This window comes from Alternaria ethzedia, assembly GCF_023757985.1.
Source record: "Alternaria ethzedia strain BMP 0044 chromosome Unknown scaffold_10, whole genome shotgun sequence".
Taxonomy (NCBI): domain Eukaryota; kingdom Fungi; phylum Ascomycota; class Dothideomycetes; order Pleosporales; family Pleosporaceae; genus Alternaria; species Alternaria ethzedia.
The window spans coordinates 287,246-303,240 of NW_026056203.1; the positions used below are offsets into that span (position 1 = coordinate 287,246).

General features: G+C 52.2%; 7 protein-coding genes across 7 annotated transcripts; 3 read left to right on the forward strand and 4 right to left on the reverse strand.

Annotated features, from left to right (window-relative positions):
- Positions 1 to 23: 23 nt before the first annotated feature.
- Positions 24 to 637, forward strand: J4E87_005004 (uncharacterized protein; the record flags this gene model as incomplete). The annotated part of the gene is made up of 2 exons (XM_049376621.1): positions 24 to 77; positions 134 to 637. 2 exons carry the CDS (start codon positions 24 to 26, stop codon positions 635 to 637), a joined length of 558 nt encoding a protein of 185 aa, XP_049233477.1.
- Positions 638 to 1,068: 431 nt separating this feature from the next.
- J4E87_005005 (uncharacterized protein) lies at positions 1,069 to 2,025 on the forward strand (the record flags this gene model as incomplete). The annotated part of the gene is made up of 1 exon (XM_049376622.1): positions 1,069 to 2,025. The coding sequence occupies one exon, from the start codon at positions 1,069 to 1,071 to the stop codon at positions 2,023 to 2,025; it is 957 nt and encodes a 318-aa protein (XP_049233478.1).
- A 241-nt stretch (positions 2,026 to 2,266) lies between these two features.
- Positions 2,267 to 3,578, reverse strand: J4E87_005006 (uncharacterized protein; the record flags this gene model as incomplete). Its single annotated transcript, XM_049376623.1, has 2 exons — positions 2,267 to 3,044; positions 3,094 to 3,578. 2 exons carry the CDS (start codon positions 3,576 to 3,578, stop codon positions 2,267 to 2,269), a joined length of 1,263 nt encoding a protein of 420 aa, XP_049233479.1.
- Positions 3,579 to 5,405: 1,827 nt separating this feature from the next.
- Positions 5,406 to 8,487, reverse strand: J4E87_005007 (uncharacterized protein; the record flags this gene model as incomplete). The annotated part of the gene is made up of 5 exons (XM_049376624.1): positions 5,406 to 6,729; positions 6,766 to 6,833; positions 7,071 to 7,232; positions 7,286 to 8,184; positions 8,232 to 8,487. The coding sequence occupies 5 exons, from the start codon at positions 8,485 to 8,487 to the stop codon at positions 5,406 to 5,408; spliced, it is 2,709 nt and encodes a 902-aa protein (XP_049233480.1).
- A 576-nt stretch (positions 8,488 to 9,063) lies between these two features.
- J4E87_005008 (uncharacterized protein) lies at positions 9,064 to 10,542 on the reverse strand (the record flags this gene model as incomplete). Its single annotated transcript, XM_049376625.1, has 2 exons — positions 9,064 to 9,574; positions 9,623 to 10,542. 2 exons carry the CDS (start codon positions 10,540 to 10,542, stop codon positions 9,064 to 9,066), a joined length of 1,431 nt encoding a protein of 476 aa, XP_049233481.1.
- Positions 10,543 to 12,650: 2,108 nt separating this feature from the next.
- Positions 12,651 to 14,129, forward strand: J4E87_005009 (uncharacterized protein; the record flags this gene model as incomplete). The annotated part of the gene is made up of 2 exons (XM_049376626.1): positions 12,651 to 12,947; positions 12,993 to 14,129. 2 exons carry the CDS (start codon positions 12,651 to 12,653, stop codon positions 14,127 to 14,129), a joined length of 1,434 nt encoding a protein of 477 aa, XP_049233482.1.
- A 98-nt stretch (positions 14,130 to 14,227) lies between these two features.
- On the reverse strand, positions 14,228 to 15,266 carry J4E87_005010 (uncharacterized protein; the record flags this gene model as incomplete). The annotated part of the gene is made up of 2 exons (XM_049376627.1): positions 14,228 to 15,079; positions 15,129 to 15,266. 2 exons carry the CDS (start codon positions 15,264 to 15,266, stop codon positions 14,228 to 14,230), a joined length of 990 nt encoding a protein of 329 aa, XP_049233483.1.
- Positions 15,267 to 15,995: the final 729 nt, after the last annotated feature.

Sequence of the window (15,995 nt, forward strand, 5' to 3'; positions counted from 1 at the left end):
ACAAACAACACACAACCGTCAATATGCGCGCCTCCATCTTCGTCTCCGCTGTTGCTTTCGCCGTTGCGTCGGCTCAGGTATGTTCATCATCATTTCACGATCCATGCAGAACAGATCACTAATTTTCATCTAGGACTCTTCCTCTGCCCCTTCATCGTCCATCGACCCGGCTCCCCAGACCACCTACCTCACCCAGACCAACTCTCTCGGTGTCGTTACTGGCATGCCCGCTGCTGATACCTCCATCGCTACTCAGCCCGATGCCGTGACCAGCCAGCCCGCCGCCGTTACCACCCAGCCAGTACCCGCTGACATCCCTGCTGTCGGCCCTGGTGTCCACACTCTTACCCTCGCTGGAACTGGCACTGGCTCCATGGTCAACTCCACCCGCACTGTTACCGTCAGCGCCAACAACAGCACCACTGTCGCTCTTGTTGCCTCGCCCACTGCTTCCGATGCTGATGCCACCGGCAGCGGCAGCGACGCATCTGGTACCGGTGCCGACGCTACTGGCACTGATGCTGATGCCACTGGCACTGGCGCCGACGGTGCTGATGCCACCGGTGCTGCCGTCAACGTCAAAGCTGCCGCTGGTAGCATTGTTGGCTTCGGTGCCTTCATGGCCGCGTTCTTGTAAACGCTCCCCACACCAATTGTTTTGTCGTTTTAGCTTCGAGAGTTTATTTTTATGAGGATAGCGGTCCTTGAGATACCTTGGGTTTTGCATTAGCATTGCGTTACACACCTGCATCGCAATACCATGGGCGTCGACACTGGCATGTGTCTTTGACGGGAATAATGTCTGTTTAGTTTAGTCATGGCTTGGATGAAACCAATGGTCATGAGGTTGATAGTACTCTTTTTTGTGTACTGGATGGGAAAATATATCAAACATTCATGCTCAAAACACTTCTTCCATGCTTGTGATGTTTTGTCAAGTCTTCAGAGTTTTGACTCGAACATAAGGTTCATTGAACTACAAACGTAAAAAGTGACCGACCTCGGCACACCTCAAAGTTTGGCACCTGCACACCCCGCCAAACAACCACTCCCCAATCAAACTAAAACATGACAGCCACCCCATTCCCCAGACACATCCCTTCAATCCCCTACAGCGATCCCCCAAGTCGCCTCCAAACCCTCGACGTCTGGCTCCCCGAACGCCAGGAAGCCACATCCAAACCCAGCAACGACGCGCCATGGCTAATCTACATCCACGGCGGCGCCTGGCGCGACCCCCTCATCGAAGCCCCTAGCTTCACACCCACCATCACCCACCTCGCCGCCTCGCACGCCTCTACTCTAGGGAAAATTGGCGGAATCGCAAGTCTAAACTACAGACTCTCGCCGTACCCCGACCACGCGACGCAACCAAGTGCGCCCGACGACCCAGAGCGCTCAGCGCGACACCCGCAACACATCCGCGATGTCGCCCGCGGTATCCAGTATCTCCAGCGCGAATACGGAGTCAAGCGATGGATAGGAATAGGTCATTCCTGCGGCGCAACACTGCTATGCCAACTCGTCTCCGGTATAGGACTTACACCCGACCTTCTCCCCACGCCTCTCCCTGAAGCCATGATCTTGATATCAGGTATATACAGTCTACCACTCATGATACGGAACCACCTCCCGCCTACGACACCAGAATACATTTCGAAAATTTACAAAGAGTTTGTGAGGGGCGCTTTTGGTGAGAGGTCAGGGTACATTGAGTGGCAGGCTGTGTCGCCTGTTGCGGGGAAATATAATAGGGAGCAGTGGCCGGAGGGGAAGCTGCTGATGCTTTGTCATAGCTATGAGGATGAGCTTGTGGAGAGGGCGCAGAGGGATGTCATGTGTGTTACGCTGGATAGGGAGGGGTGGAATATTGTTATGGAGGTTGGGGATGATGAGGATGAGGTTAAGGAGGAGGGGAGGAGAGTTGTTAATGTAAGGGATCTCAAGGGTGGGCATGATTGGATTTGGGAGGATGGGAAGCAGATTGCGGTTTTGGCTGCTGAGGCTGTAGAGCGGTTAGTTTAGGTTGCGGGATAAAGGATGAGTTGAAAGTGTAGTTAAGTTCGCTATTCCCTATAGACATGCGAAAAGTGGAGTTCCAAAGTGGAAGAGAGAAGACTCCGCGAATGATGCTTGCTTTTGGGTGGTATCCCATATCCAATAACCCCGACGCGGTCGCTTGCGGCTCGTTGCTATTTATACAGCGTGGTATAATGTACAGTCGTATCCCATTCCTATCCCATCGTCTCTCATACAAGGTCGCTGACTACCTCTTGCTCAGCCTCTCGTCCATGACCCTGTTGATCTCGTTGTGCATCTGGTTGGATCCGCTTTCAGCATCGTTCAGCTTACTTTGGAGCTCTTGAACCTTCTTGCTGCTTCCGCCCTCGACCATCTTTGATGCTTGCGCCTTTGCTTGGGAAGCGTTGACGTTGCCGTATACTGCCATGGCACTTGCAATCATGCCGCTCATATCGCCGACGTTGCCGGGAACGACGATGCTTGTGCCTTCCTTAGCCAGGTTACCGAACGCATCCACGTACTTCTCAGCAACGGAAAGCGAGATGGCGTTCTGTGCCGCGCCGCCACCTTGAGAGATGGATCGCGCAACTGCGTCAATTCCATTGGCAGTCGCAGTGGCCTTGAGCAGGATAGCCTCAGCCTCTCCGTTTGCCATGTTGATCTGCTCAGCCCTCAAGGCCTCGGAGGCCAGAATGACCGACTGCTTCTTTCCCTCAGCGATGTTGATAGCAGATTGTCTCTGACCTTCTGACTCTAGAATCTCAGCTCGCTTGGATCGTTCGGCGGTGACTTGGCGGTGCATGGCTTCGACGACGGGTTCGGGTGCGTGGATGTCGCGGATCTCGTATCGCAGGCAGGTGACACCCCAGTCTTGTGCTGCCTCGTTGATCGCAGCGGTGATATTGGCGTTCAGGTTGGCGCGTTCTTTGAGGACGTGGTCGAGGGAGAGTTGACCGATCTCGGAGCGCATCGTGGTTTGTGCCAGTTGAGAGATGGCGTACTCTGCGTCTTCTACACCGTAACTATGGGTTTTCAGCATCGTCGCGACATTTGAATTTACGACATGCTCACCTCGCCTTGTATGCGTCAAAGACCCTGGTGTACAGGACACCATCCAGCTCCAGTGTGACATTGTCCGCGGTGATGGCACTCTGGCTGGGAATTTCGAGGGCGTTTTCCTTGAGACTCTTGACGTAGGCTATCCTATCAATGAAGGGTACCAAGATGGCAAGACCAGGCTCCAGTATGCGGTTGAACTTTCCCATGCGCTCTACAATCCATGCTGTTTGCTGTGGCACGAATCGGATGATTGTATTTGCAGGCCGACGGTTCTGTGTTGAGAAGTACGAAGGAACGCCACCCGACTTAGAGCCGGTTTGGAAGGCAAAGATGTTGGTCGGGTCTGAGGCGGAATGCGAGTTGAGCTGCGAGAAGCTGCGGGCGGAGGATGTTGTCAAAGCAGCAGCGAGCGGCGATATCCTTGAGGTTGCGAGTGGTCTTGAGCTTCGCAGTAGTCCGGAAGCCGTAGTGGCTGCCAGCCGTGTGCGCGACGCCATTATGGGGAGATTGGGTGCGAGCGATGATGATGTCGGACACGCGAAGCTCCAGAGTCATCGGCGAATCTGGCAGCCACCTCCGACCGCCGCATTATGTAATCCGCCTGTGCCTTCTCCAGAGATGCTCCTTCCACGCTTCCAACATCTCGCCTTCGACATTTTACTGCAAACCCTCCAGCTATCTTAAAGTCAGTCCAAATGCGAACGGATGCGTTTGATAATACATCTGGAACCAGTCTCTGTTCTCGAAAGCTTGAGAATGTATCTTCACACAATGTTCGATGGATAGTACCTTCAGGCTTGCACACGCGAAAGGAATATATGCTCGAGTTTACTATGCGTCATCCTCTTAGATGAATACCGAGGTAGCGTCTTTTGTATGCATTCCTCGTTGATAACGCGTTCCTTCTATCTGAGACTCTCACCTTCACTCAAAGGCGCACTCTATTCTTTCTGAACCTTCACTCTTGCACACGGAAGCGCACAAGGCCCGTGCTTTCATTGCACTTTCCTCTTCTGTCGTGTTTGCCTTGACCTTCTCACCTCCACTTTCGCACTGGTAGCTTCCCCGCCGCAATTCAAAACACTCAATACACCAGCAGTTCAAGTACAAGATGCCTCCGCAACGGTCTCAAAAAGTCGCTCCTCGCCATGGTCTCAGTGACAAGCCCAAGAAATCAGTCCGTGGCCGACGCGGTTATCGCAAACACAAAAGCGGTCTCCTCAATGTCGAGCCCATCGGATCGGAGGTCGAGCTGTAAGAAACATCCCATTTGTAGTCATATATCAACGGCACTGACCTTCCACCCAGAGCAAACAGCAATGCACGAGATTCTCCCCTCCTTCGCCTACCTGCTGAGATTCGCAACCGAATCTTCAGCCTCGCGCTCGGCGGATCACTAGTCAAGATGCCATCGAAATATTGGCCGATGGAGAAACCCGGAAAACATCGCGCGCGCTGGAATCTACTCCGTGTCTGTCGCCAAGTCTACGTCGAGACAGCCATGATCGCGTACACCACCATCCCCTTTTGTTTCGTTTCCATCAACGATATTAGGCGCTATCTGAGGACGTTGAGACTTCAACACGTACACACGATTCATTTTGGGGCTCGCGCGTCACAGATGAGAATGGCACTCCCTGAGAACGCTTGCGCCCGCTTCTTGCGTGCCAATACGCTCAGAGCCCTCCAAAAAGTCAAGATCACACTCCATATGTTGAGTAGTATGCATCCTGCTGGGAAGGCAGCCGAGTTGGCCTTGGTGAAGGTGATGGTGGAGGCATACCTCCCTGGCAAAGAAGTCGAGGTATGTGAGGGGACTCAAGGGGAGCATCTCAAATATTGGAAAGAGTGTTGAAGTGAGATCTGCGTATGCATTGACTCCGGTCATACTTCACGAAAGAGTTCTCAGAGAGCGCGAGGGCTGTGTAGTATCTGATATCTGAACAGGCACGTGGGCAAACGGCAGAAAGATGTTCATCATGTGGTTAGGATGCAATGAAGATCAGTTGCATGACGGCATCTCATACTAGAGCTAAATTGAACACTTCCCCTTATAGCAGGAAAACGAAGCAAATCACTCAAAATTTTACATTTGAAAGGTTGCTAACGATCGCCCCCATATCAACATAGACTGCAGGGTGTTCAGCTCTTTCCTTGAACGTGGTGAGTGGTTTTAATGTAGTTGGATCGTACTGCTGAAACTGTCTTGTGTGTTTGCTGTGACAGGGCACTCGATTGGAAGACTTGATCTTCATCCAAAGAACCGCATATTTGCCTGTTGCCGAAATTCCCTCCTTCCTCGATGGAGTCAACCTTAGTTGTCGCTACAACGCCGGCGCTACCAGGCCTTTGCAAATGTAGCAAGAAGTGTTCCACCTACCATCTGATATCTCATCCCATCCACCGTGCTTGTAGCACAGATAATAAGGGCAGCAAGTATGCTTCTCCTTCACACATCCACAGTCCATCCATATCTCACCTTTCTCGTTCTTCGTCCACTTCACCACATTGTCGATTTCTGGATACGCGCGGTACAGTTCCTTGCGCATCGCCTCCCATACATGCTTTTTGATGCGAAAGCTCCCCCGAAGCGGCCCATTTGGATTAAACACGAAGGTCTCGCCCATCAAGTGAGCTTCCTCGAATTGTTCGTTCACTCGCGTGAAGTTCAGGCTCCAATCTCGCAGAGTCCACTTATCGACATCGTTCGTGTGAGGGCTGTGAGTATTGTACCTTCCTGACATGTCCCATACATAGCGGAAGTAGCCGTCGGTTTGACATCTGATGTTGATATCGAATCCCAACTGCCGGAGTTCGTGGAAAGGGCCACTCAGCGAGCGAAATAGATGGGTGATGTTGCTGGGTACGCCTCTCGTTTGATCCTCGAATTTGAAGGTGACAGGGCGAGGCTTTTGATTGCGCAGAGAGGAAAGCGTATTGATGCAGCGGCGAAGTTCTGCGTTGAAGTTTCCTGGTATGCCTATACGCTCTAGACCCTCGTTTCCGTCGATCTCGTCCATGCAGTCGAAGACGATGACTAGAGCCATGTTTCCCAGGAGCTCGTACAGCGTGACGTCGGAGTGAAACGTCTTTACTGTGGTCAGGTCGTTTAACTTTTTCCACGAGACGTGGTAAGTCTCGTCGTAATTAAACCCGCACGGGTTGTGAGTTATATCGGTCCCATCTCTTTTCCCAAAAGCCTTCAGCATCTCTGTTGCCACCTGCCTCCCCCCAAACCACTGTTTGGCCAAGCTTGGGAGAAAGTAGTCCAACTTCCCATAACGCTGAATCCAGAGCGCTCTACGTTGATCATTCCTGTCGTCTGCATCAATAAGCCTATCGATGAGTGTTTCCTTGCATGCATCCAAGGCCCAGAGCTCATCGTATATCATGTCGCGAAGTTCGCGTGGCAAGACAAAGAGTCTGGCTACGATTTCGCGATGTGCAGCTTGTGAGTAGCGCGAGAGGGCTTTTTCGAGCTCTTCAACTTTGCCATTCTGCTTTTGTCTTTTAAGCTTGAGCATGACTTCTTCAAGTGTAAAGTACGACCGATTTTGTACCTCTAACAGGAAGTAGTTCGCACAAAACCATTCTGGTGTAAACCGGGATTTCTTGAGGTATATAGCTTTGAGGTATATAGAAACTGAACTGCGGATGAGAACTCGGAGAGCGCTGTTTGCACACCTTTTCAGGTCTAATTTCGCGTTCGCCCTGGCTTTTGCTTTGCCTTCGATAAACTGTTGTGATGTCATCTTGATGTTGTTGTGAGAGTGTGATTTGCGTGTTATTGGTCTTGCCGAGATATTTGTGATAGTTGAGTTTGGGGAGTGCGTTGGAGATATAAACGAACCTGACTATGAGTCAAGTAGAACAGTTTGGTCGAGGCAACCAGAGCACGCACACTCACACAACCAATAGTAATTCACCAGAAGACCAACGGCAAATGCTTTGGTCCAATCCATTCAACTTTGTTTGCAATAGAGCTATACGGTACGCTTCCATCCACCTTCCGCTTCGAAGATTTCACCGACCTTGCTGCTGACCGCGAGCAACCGTCTATCGTAGTAGCGAGGCGCAACAAGCGACACCCCGATTGGCATTCCGTTCTCGCCCTTGAAACCTGGAACGTTTACTACTGGTGTGTGCAGTGCCTACGCAAGCATTAGTCAAGTTCTCTCCAGCTGGATACGCGAACGTGGCTTACCGTCCAGATCAAACAAAACGCCGCACTCCCCGTCTTCTCAATACCCAGCGGCGCCTCGTCCGGCACACTTGGTGTAAGTACCGCAGCATATCTGCCGAGTATTTCATCCACAACCGGCCTCGCTGCAGCAATCTTGTCGAAAGCTTCAAGTTGTGCTTTGCGCGAGATCTTTCCGCTGTTCTCAACGTGGCCGACCAGCTGTTCCGAGATCTTATCCTTGGCCACTGTGTATTCTGGCAGAAACGCGGTTCGGCCGTCAGAGTTGAGTACGGCCGCGTGCCACGCCGGAAGATCGTTAAGGTCATCTGGTAAGCTTATTTCCTCAACCTCGGCTCCATGCGCACGAAGTAGCGAGACGGCTTTGTCAAGTGCGGCGGAGGTGCCAGGGCCCACGTTCGGCCAGACCATTGTTTTGAGAAGGGCAAACTTTGCGCCTTTCACTGTGAAGTCTTTTGGAGGTGGCGCATCGTCGTGGATGGCGAATGTATCGGCGAGGAGCTCTAGATCAGCCACGCTACGTGCGTAAAGACCCAATGTGTCCAGAATCAGAGAGTAGATCTTCTGGCCTTCGCGAGTAATTGAGTTCCATGTGGGCTTGAGGGCATAGATGCCATTGTACGAGCCAGGCCGGATGGTGCTGCCACCGGTTTGGGTTCCTAGACCGATAGGTGCTTGGAAATCGCCTACTGCGGCACCAGATCCGGATGAAGAGCCTCCAGGCGTGCGTTTTGAGTCGTGCGGGTTTCGTGTCTTTGGGCCTGTTGTTGTCGCAGCAAACTCGGTCGTGGTTGTTTTGCCGAAGATGAGTGCACCGCTCTTGCGCAGTATCGCTATGGAGCCAGCGTCTACTTGTGGCGCATCGTTGGCATATATGGGTGAGTTGAACTGCGTTGGCATTTCTACACGATTAGTTGAGTTAGATGAAGAGATGGTTATGGCAGCTCACCCTTAGTGTAGATGACATCTTTTACGGCAATGGCAACACCATGGAGAGGACCACGCTCGGCCTGTGGAACGGCATCAAGTGCTTTCGCCTGCTTGATAACGTACTCAGGGTCTAGGTATGCCCATGCTTGAACAGCTTCGTCACGAGCTTCGATGCGACCGAGGAGTGATTTTGCGTATTCTTCGACTGAGGTTTCGCCTGCTTTGATCTTCGCCGAGATCTCGGTGGCTGTAAGTTTATACAGATCAGAGCTCATGGCTTCGTATAATTTAGTAATTGCAAGTATCGTTGCTGTATAGATAATCGCAGGTGTTCCCGTTTTGCTTTCTTAGGTTGGCTGTAATGTCAAGAAGAGGAATTGGAGAAGTGGTCTTTGAAGCCGTTGGAGTTGGAGACACATCCAGACGCCGAAGGCAGCGACCTGTCAGCGTCAGCGATGCCATCGGCCCAAAAAGCCCGCATCGTGATAGGGAGCAATTGCGTGTCCCGTCCAGACCCGCTCATAGGCGATAGCCAAACACTTGCCCAACAAGGATATACCGGTTGTACTAATAAGTTGGAGCCGATAACGGCATCCCACTTTTTCGGAATGCTGGTTCCGATCGGAATTGCTCAGTCCATGTCGGTACTAGGAAACACGTGAACAACATCACACCTGCGTAGTTCACAGGTCCAGCCGCCTGATCAGGAGTCTCAACTTTATGATATCATAACAAGTCTAATGAAGTGTCGTACTTTCTTAGTAGGTTATTGTTCAAATCTATCGTATTGCAATAACATGATGTAAGTACATGGTTTCGATTCTGTTGCAATCTAGGTTGCTGCTCTGAGCTCAAAAGGTGACCTTTGGTGACTTCTCGCCAATCTCAACATCTTCTCCTCCGTCGGTCATTGGTGGCGTTGAGGCGCCATAAATCACACCATCATCCCTGTCTCCGTCGAAGAAGCCCTCGCGGCCGTCATTGGCTAGCCATTCCCGTTGGAAGGGCGTGCTTTCGCGTCCAACAGGGAACACACGCGGTTTGACGAAGAAGGTGATGACGAAGTAGACCGTCGCCGCGGTGAAGAAAGTTAGCAACCAGCCCATGCGGTACATGTTCTGCGCAGCCGCCGAAATGATCTGTGGCTCGTACTGGCCAATAAGGCCAGGGATACCCATAGTTGTACCAAGTAGCCAGGCTGCTACACCACTCCAGTTGACACCGGACCAGTACCAGTAGAGACCTGTCTTCTTGCCATCGTAGCACGATGGTATATGTATGTTTCCTTTGCGCGCGATGTAGTAGTCGACAATGATGACGGCGCAAAGAGGGGCCATGAAGATGTTGTAAGAACCCAAGAAACTAATTCATCGTTAGCATAGTAAGTGGGAAGCCCATTGGGGAACTTACCTCAAGAAGGCCGTTGCGTTCTTCATCAGTTCCCATGGTTGTACGACGACACCAAGAATGGCGCAAAGCACTTGTCCACGGCGAATGGTGAGCCACTTGGGGAAAAGGCCAGTCATATCACTTCCGAACGGAATTGAGTTGGCTCCAAAGTTTGTGGCGAAGACACCGAAGTAGAACGCCAAAGCAACGAAGAAGATCCCCGCACGCGCTCCGGCGCCGAAGTGGTGGTCAAGGATGGCTTCGAAGAGATCCCAGATGTTCCAGTAGGCAACACCATATGCTGCTTGCATGGAAGTGGTTGAGGCCATGCCAAGGAAAAAGACAATGATGGAGGACACGAAGACGCTGACACCTTGAGTCACACCAGCATCCCGAGGCTTCTTGCAGTAACGAGCAAGGTCAGGCTGATTGACCAACATGGGCGAGAGAGAACCGAAGATTGTGTTGATACCGGCCATGATGCTCCATCCCAAAGGAGTCACTGAGGCGGCAAGCTCGCCTTCGCTGGAAGCAAGGTCCATAGCGCCGAGTCCTCCACCGTTAGCCATGCACCATCCGAAGATGGCGAAGGCGGCGATTGGCATGATGAATCCCTTCACAGTGAAGATATAATGGATGTGTCTGGGGTGGACCCACATGAACGGAAACTCCATTAGCCAGGCCATGAAGAAAGCCAGAAGCTGCTTCGAGGTGACACTTGCGGTAGGCGAGAGTGTGTTCGTGAAGTTCTGCCATGAGCTACCGAAGATGCAACGGAGCATAACCGAGAGGATGTTACCGGCGTAGAAAGACTGAATTCCGTACCAGATGATGCATACGATCGCTCGGATGAATACGAAGAAGTAGGAACCGTACATGCCCATGACTGAGCGTGCAATCACAGGAAATCCTATGTGGTACTTGGCGCCTGGACGAGCCATGAGGACGACTACGACTGCTGCTAGGAAAGACCCAATGCAGGCTGATACAAAGGATTGTTGCCATGTCTGTTTATGCATTCAGTTCCCAGATTCCGCTTGCATGCTTCGACGTAGCTTACCAGACCGACTGTGACAAGAGCGGAGCCCGTATTCCAACCAACGAGGGAAAACTGGTTCGAGAACCAGTATAGAGGAAGATTGAACCTTCATTTGTCAATAAAAGCTCAAAGATGTGCGTCGACAAGATCCTTACCAGGTCCAAGTCCTCTGTTCCACCGGCGTTGGCTCAAGATCTTTGTTAGACCATCTCTCGTCCCCGATTGGGGCATGGCCGTCGTTGCCTTGGGGAGCCCTGATGAAGTCGACAAAGGCCTCTTTCGAGCGAAAGGGCGCCGCGATCTGGTCCTTGGTCGGAAGTTGGACTTTCCCCATGGTGCTGTAATGGTGTGGTTTGGACGACTACTGGGCGTGATCAATCCTCCAAATCCTCTTCATGTCGGCGGACCATGGTGTCTCATATGTCGATCGGACGTCACGCCGACTCCAAGTCGTTCACGTATCACACGCATATCGGGCTGTGATTGACCACGAGCATGGCTTCTGGCGCAGCCTCTTCGGGCACTTTCTAGCCGATGTGCCATGTTGCCATGCGCGCATCAGTCATTCCCAAGCCTGACATCAACGTGAGCGGTGCGATAAAGGACAGGGGTGAAGATAGGAGGAGGATGTGAACTCCGATATGTTGCTTGTTATGGCGTAGTTCCTTCGCAATCTTTGGGGTCTCCAGGCGCCGGATGGGTGCAGCCGAGATAAAGCCATTGGAGGCCCGTGCCATCTTAGCCTATCATGGATAATTCGCGATAAGACACACGTCGGCTCACACATTCCACCTGGGCCTCAACGGGACTATCGCACGTGGGAAATATGGAGCCAAACGGTATGAATCAGAGCCGACAGCTGCAGGGCTGTTGCATCAACGCCATACTCCTGACGACGAGGACATGTTGCAGTCCTACCCAGAGAGCCCCGTAAGCCCCTCCTCCGGTCGGGGTGTGGGAACGGCCGCAGACGCAGTACCCGCATCCAATTCTCCGAAGGAAGCTCAGTCGAACGCGTCAAACCCAGGTCCTACGACTAGGAAATCTCGGGTGGCCTTGGCCTGCAAAAGATGCAAACGGAGAAAGCAGCGTGTACGTCACGTGGGACGTTGCTTCATGCACCTTGGCTAAGAATCATGTAGTGTGACGGTGCGCATCCAGTCTGCAGATCTTGCCAGCGAGCTGGCGTAGCCTGTGCGTATGAAAGGACTATTCGTCCTCAGTACCCCGGCGGCAAGTCTGTGTAGGTTCTTCCCACGGCCATTGACATGCGCACGAACTGTTTCCTAACTTCTCAGCTATATCAACGCCCTAGAAGAGCGGATCGCTTTTCTGGAGGCCCGTCTTCCTGACCATGCAGAGGACCATTATGAAAACGGCCCAGAAACTTTGCAAAGAACATCTTCCATTAACGTTGAAGAGCCGGCGCTCGCTCTTCACCCCCAGTCCAGTGCATCACGTCGCGAATCCCGAGATGACTGTTTCTCTGAAGATCTTGAGGGTGAGGATCGTACCTCACTCGTCGATGGTGTTGCGTATCTCTCCTTATGTGCATCTGGTACCACAGATACAACCTCAGAGCCTTACTATGTCGGCTCTAGCTCCGGCGCTACCATTGCTCGCATCATTCAGTCCTCCATCTTCCGAAGTTCTGGCAAGAGAGCAACAGCTTTGCCAGTGAGCCAAACATGCCAGGCTACCGGAACTTCACGGCCTCCTGTTCCTCCCGAGTCTACTCACTCCGATGAGCCCGTTGCGGATTTCCCAGACCGACAACAGGCACGCATGCTATTTGACGTATTCTTCGAACGTATTCACACGCGCTGGCCATTGCTGGATCGTGTAGTCTACACGAAGCTCTTCGACAAGCAATTTGTGCGAGGTGCCCTGACTATCATTGAACGCAGCATTTTCCATCTCATATATGCCATTACTGCTCGATTCCTGTCGTTGACGCGGAAGCCATGTGGGGTGGATTCTGAGCATCATCTTGTCGCAGCCACTGAGCCAATGGACTACATCCTCGACCAGCACAACCTCGCCACAGTGCAGTTTCTTATCCTGCTTGGAGTGCATGGCCAGAGGTCTCCATATGGTGCAGGCGCCTGGTCCCAGATTCGATATGCGACCTCTGTCTGCATTGAGATGGGCTTACACAGGAAGAAGAAGGTCACAGGCTCTCCTGAGCTTGCAAGAGATGCTGAACTGCGGCGACGTGCGTTCTGGGCGTGTTACTGCCTTGACAGAGTGACTAGCATTGTGCTTGGTAGAGCTTTTGCTATCGCTGACCGAGATATCAACGTCGAGGTATGTCGCCAAAGCAGATTGTGATACATGAACTGACTCTTCAAGTTTCCCAGTACTAGTCCTGAGTTCTGGACATTAACGCATCCGGAAGAGCCAGACTCGATCAGGCCCCAATGGTCGAATATCGAGCCTTTCATACACATCATCAAGCTTGATCAGATCCAGTCGCGGATCCATAAGACAGTCTTTCGCGTCGATAGAGATGTCTTCAACGGGACGCCAGAACAGCGGGCGAAACTTGACCGAAAGATGGCTACAATCCGGAGCGACCTGGATGAATGGCTACGAACATATCCACAGACACCCAAGAATGGGAACAAGATTACTTGGATGTACGATCCCGAAAGCGCGTATCTCGATGCGCGAGACTTTTATGGCGTCCAGTATCACAAAGCGATGCTCTACCTCTTCACCGTCTTTCTTCCTACGCTGGACACCTCGGACATACGCTTTCTCACTTGCGCGCGCTCGGCCGCTTGTGTCTGCAACGCATACAAGCGACTAAGCCAAAATCGGACGCTCACTTACACGATGATCTCACTACATTCGTGCTTTGTAGCTGGCCTGACACTGGTGTACTGCATCTGGCGAGATCGATCCCTTTTCTCTTACGACGTTCTCGAGGCGACACGGGCCTGTTCTCAGATCCTGACCATCTTCGGTGAAAAATGGCCAGGTGCCGTCAAATACCGCGATATCTTCGATGCGCTATCCGGAAGCTTGTTCAAGACGATCGTAAACTCGGCGCCTACTACCATGATGCATAGCAATGGTTCGCGACCGCTGCAGCTCGACGTTGACGCAGAGCCATCCATGGCAGGACTTTCGCCAAGAAGCCGACGAGATAGCCGCGAGCAGACGTCACAGCACCAAACGCTGGGCAGTAAGCCTACCATGTCACACATGGTTACTGACGCTGTGAAGGAGGCGTTCATGGAAGTGGACGAAGAGGCGCCAGGTGGGTGGCAGGGTTGGCGGATGTGGAATGAGATGGTAAGCGATGACGCCGCATCTGCAGCAATGAGGTTCGATGGCTTTGGCCAAGGCCAGACTGAGATGAGCTGGAATGCTTATGAAGGTTCTGGTCTCTACGGCGTGGACCCCATTCAAGATGCAGCCATGTCGATGGATAACCGCGGTATGATGGATGGCAATCAGTGGAATTTTGGAGAGTATAGATAGGCGATGTCATTGGCTTTAGTTCGAAAGGTCCCAGACACTGTTGTCTCATATGCGCAAACGACTCCGAGTTGAACGTTGAAACAGAATCGATTGACTATCTACGCGAGCTGACCCTTCTTATACGGGAACTGCTCCCTGAACGACTCCGCTATTTGCGTCCTAGTCGCAACCCAAACACCTTCCTTCTCCGAGATATACTTCACAAAGTCTTGGAGCGCCTTGAACCTTCCCGGCCTACCGATGATACGGCAGTGCAGACCGATGGTCATCATCTTCGGTTCTCCAGCCTCGCCCTCCTCATATAGCACATCGAAAGAGTTCTTCATGTGCTCGTAGAACGCAGCCGTACTGCGGAAACCAGTTCCTTGGCAGTGGAATTTGAAGTCGTTGCAGTCGTAGCTGTAAGGAACCATCAGACATCCCTTGGGGTTTGCGCTGCTGCGCTCTTGGGGAAGGTCGGTCCAGTAGGGTAGGTCATCGGCGTAGGCGTCTGAGGCCCACAGCAGCTCCTCACCCATCTCTTCGTATACTAGTGGGATGAGCGCTCTGCTCTGTGGTGATGGGCGGCCATAGTACCATCCCTTCGGCGCATAGCCGGAGAGCTTCTTCAGCGCTGTGATACCGTCTCTGATATGCTGTTTCTCAGCCTCGACAGAAAGATTGGCGTGGTCAATCCAGCGGTAGGCGTGAGAAGCGACATCGTGGCCCTCTTCTACACATCGAGTAACGACTTCTGGCTGCTCCTCGACGGCGGAGCCGACGGCGTAGAGGGTGAACTTCATCTTGTAGTCGTTGAAGAGCTTGAACATGCGCCACCAGCCGCGGCGGGAGCCATATTCGAATTCTGATTCGCCGCTGTAGTCGCGCTCGTTGATTCTGTGTTGGGCTGGGTACTCGCGGAGGTTGATCTCAGAGACTCCGTCACCCTTCATGACTGAGCGCTCACCACCCTGTGGTTTGTTAGTTATGCATCCAAGATAAGATTGCATGTGAACTCACCTCCTCATAGTTGATGACGAAAGATACGGCAATTTTGGCGTTGTTGGGCCACTTCAAGCCCTGTAGACCCTTCTCGCCGTAACCCTTGAAGTTACGTGGGAAGGCGTAGTCGGGTGGTGCGGCGTAGACTTCAGGCATGATGACGAAGTTTGGAGAACGATCAGCTTGAATTGATTGTAGAAGATGTGGTAGATTTGAAGTAGTAAACACACAAGTCTCGCGATGCAGCATATATGTATCACCAGCGGAGCATGTCGCGGCGGCCACTCTCCATCGCCTACCTAGCTATCGGCCATTCTCATCCGTGACGTCCTCACGTAATCGGCCATCTTTCATCCTCTGCCGTGCCTCACGATGCGATGTCATTTCTGCGGCCGGCTGTGACCCACCGCGGTGTTATCAGACGGATGAATGTCTATCGGCTTGGAAGCAACCGTATGGAGAACATGGCTTGGAGGGGGGATCGTCGAGAGATAGGCCAATCTCGACTCGCCGATAACGACCGGCCTTTGTGGGGCTGTACTGACCTACCTAAGTTGGCATACCAAGGATTAAGGACCAGGTTGAGTTGGAGACGGTTCTCGAGTAAATTGATAGTGGAAAATGGGTCTTGCTGCGGGGTAATGCTGCGCTCAAGTTCCGAAGTCGCTAGTGTACATTTGATGGTCTCCTTCAATCGTCGCGCTTCACTCGGTTGGTACTTGGCACTTGGCCATGAGGGCAGCGTACGAGAAGGACGAATGCATGTTTTTCACGTGCAAGATCAGGACTCAGACTTGTGGTGCGTAGGGATTGCCCTAATGGTGGAATAGTTTGATGGTCTTGGTAAATGTGCTGCATGCTACAAACTTCTATGAAGTATGTCTA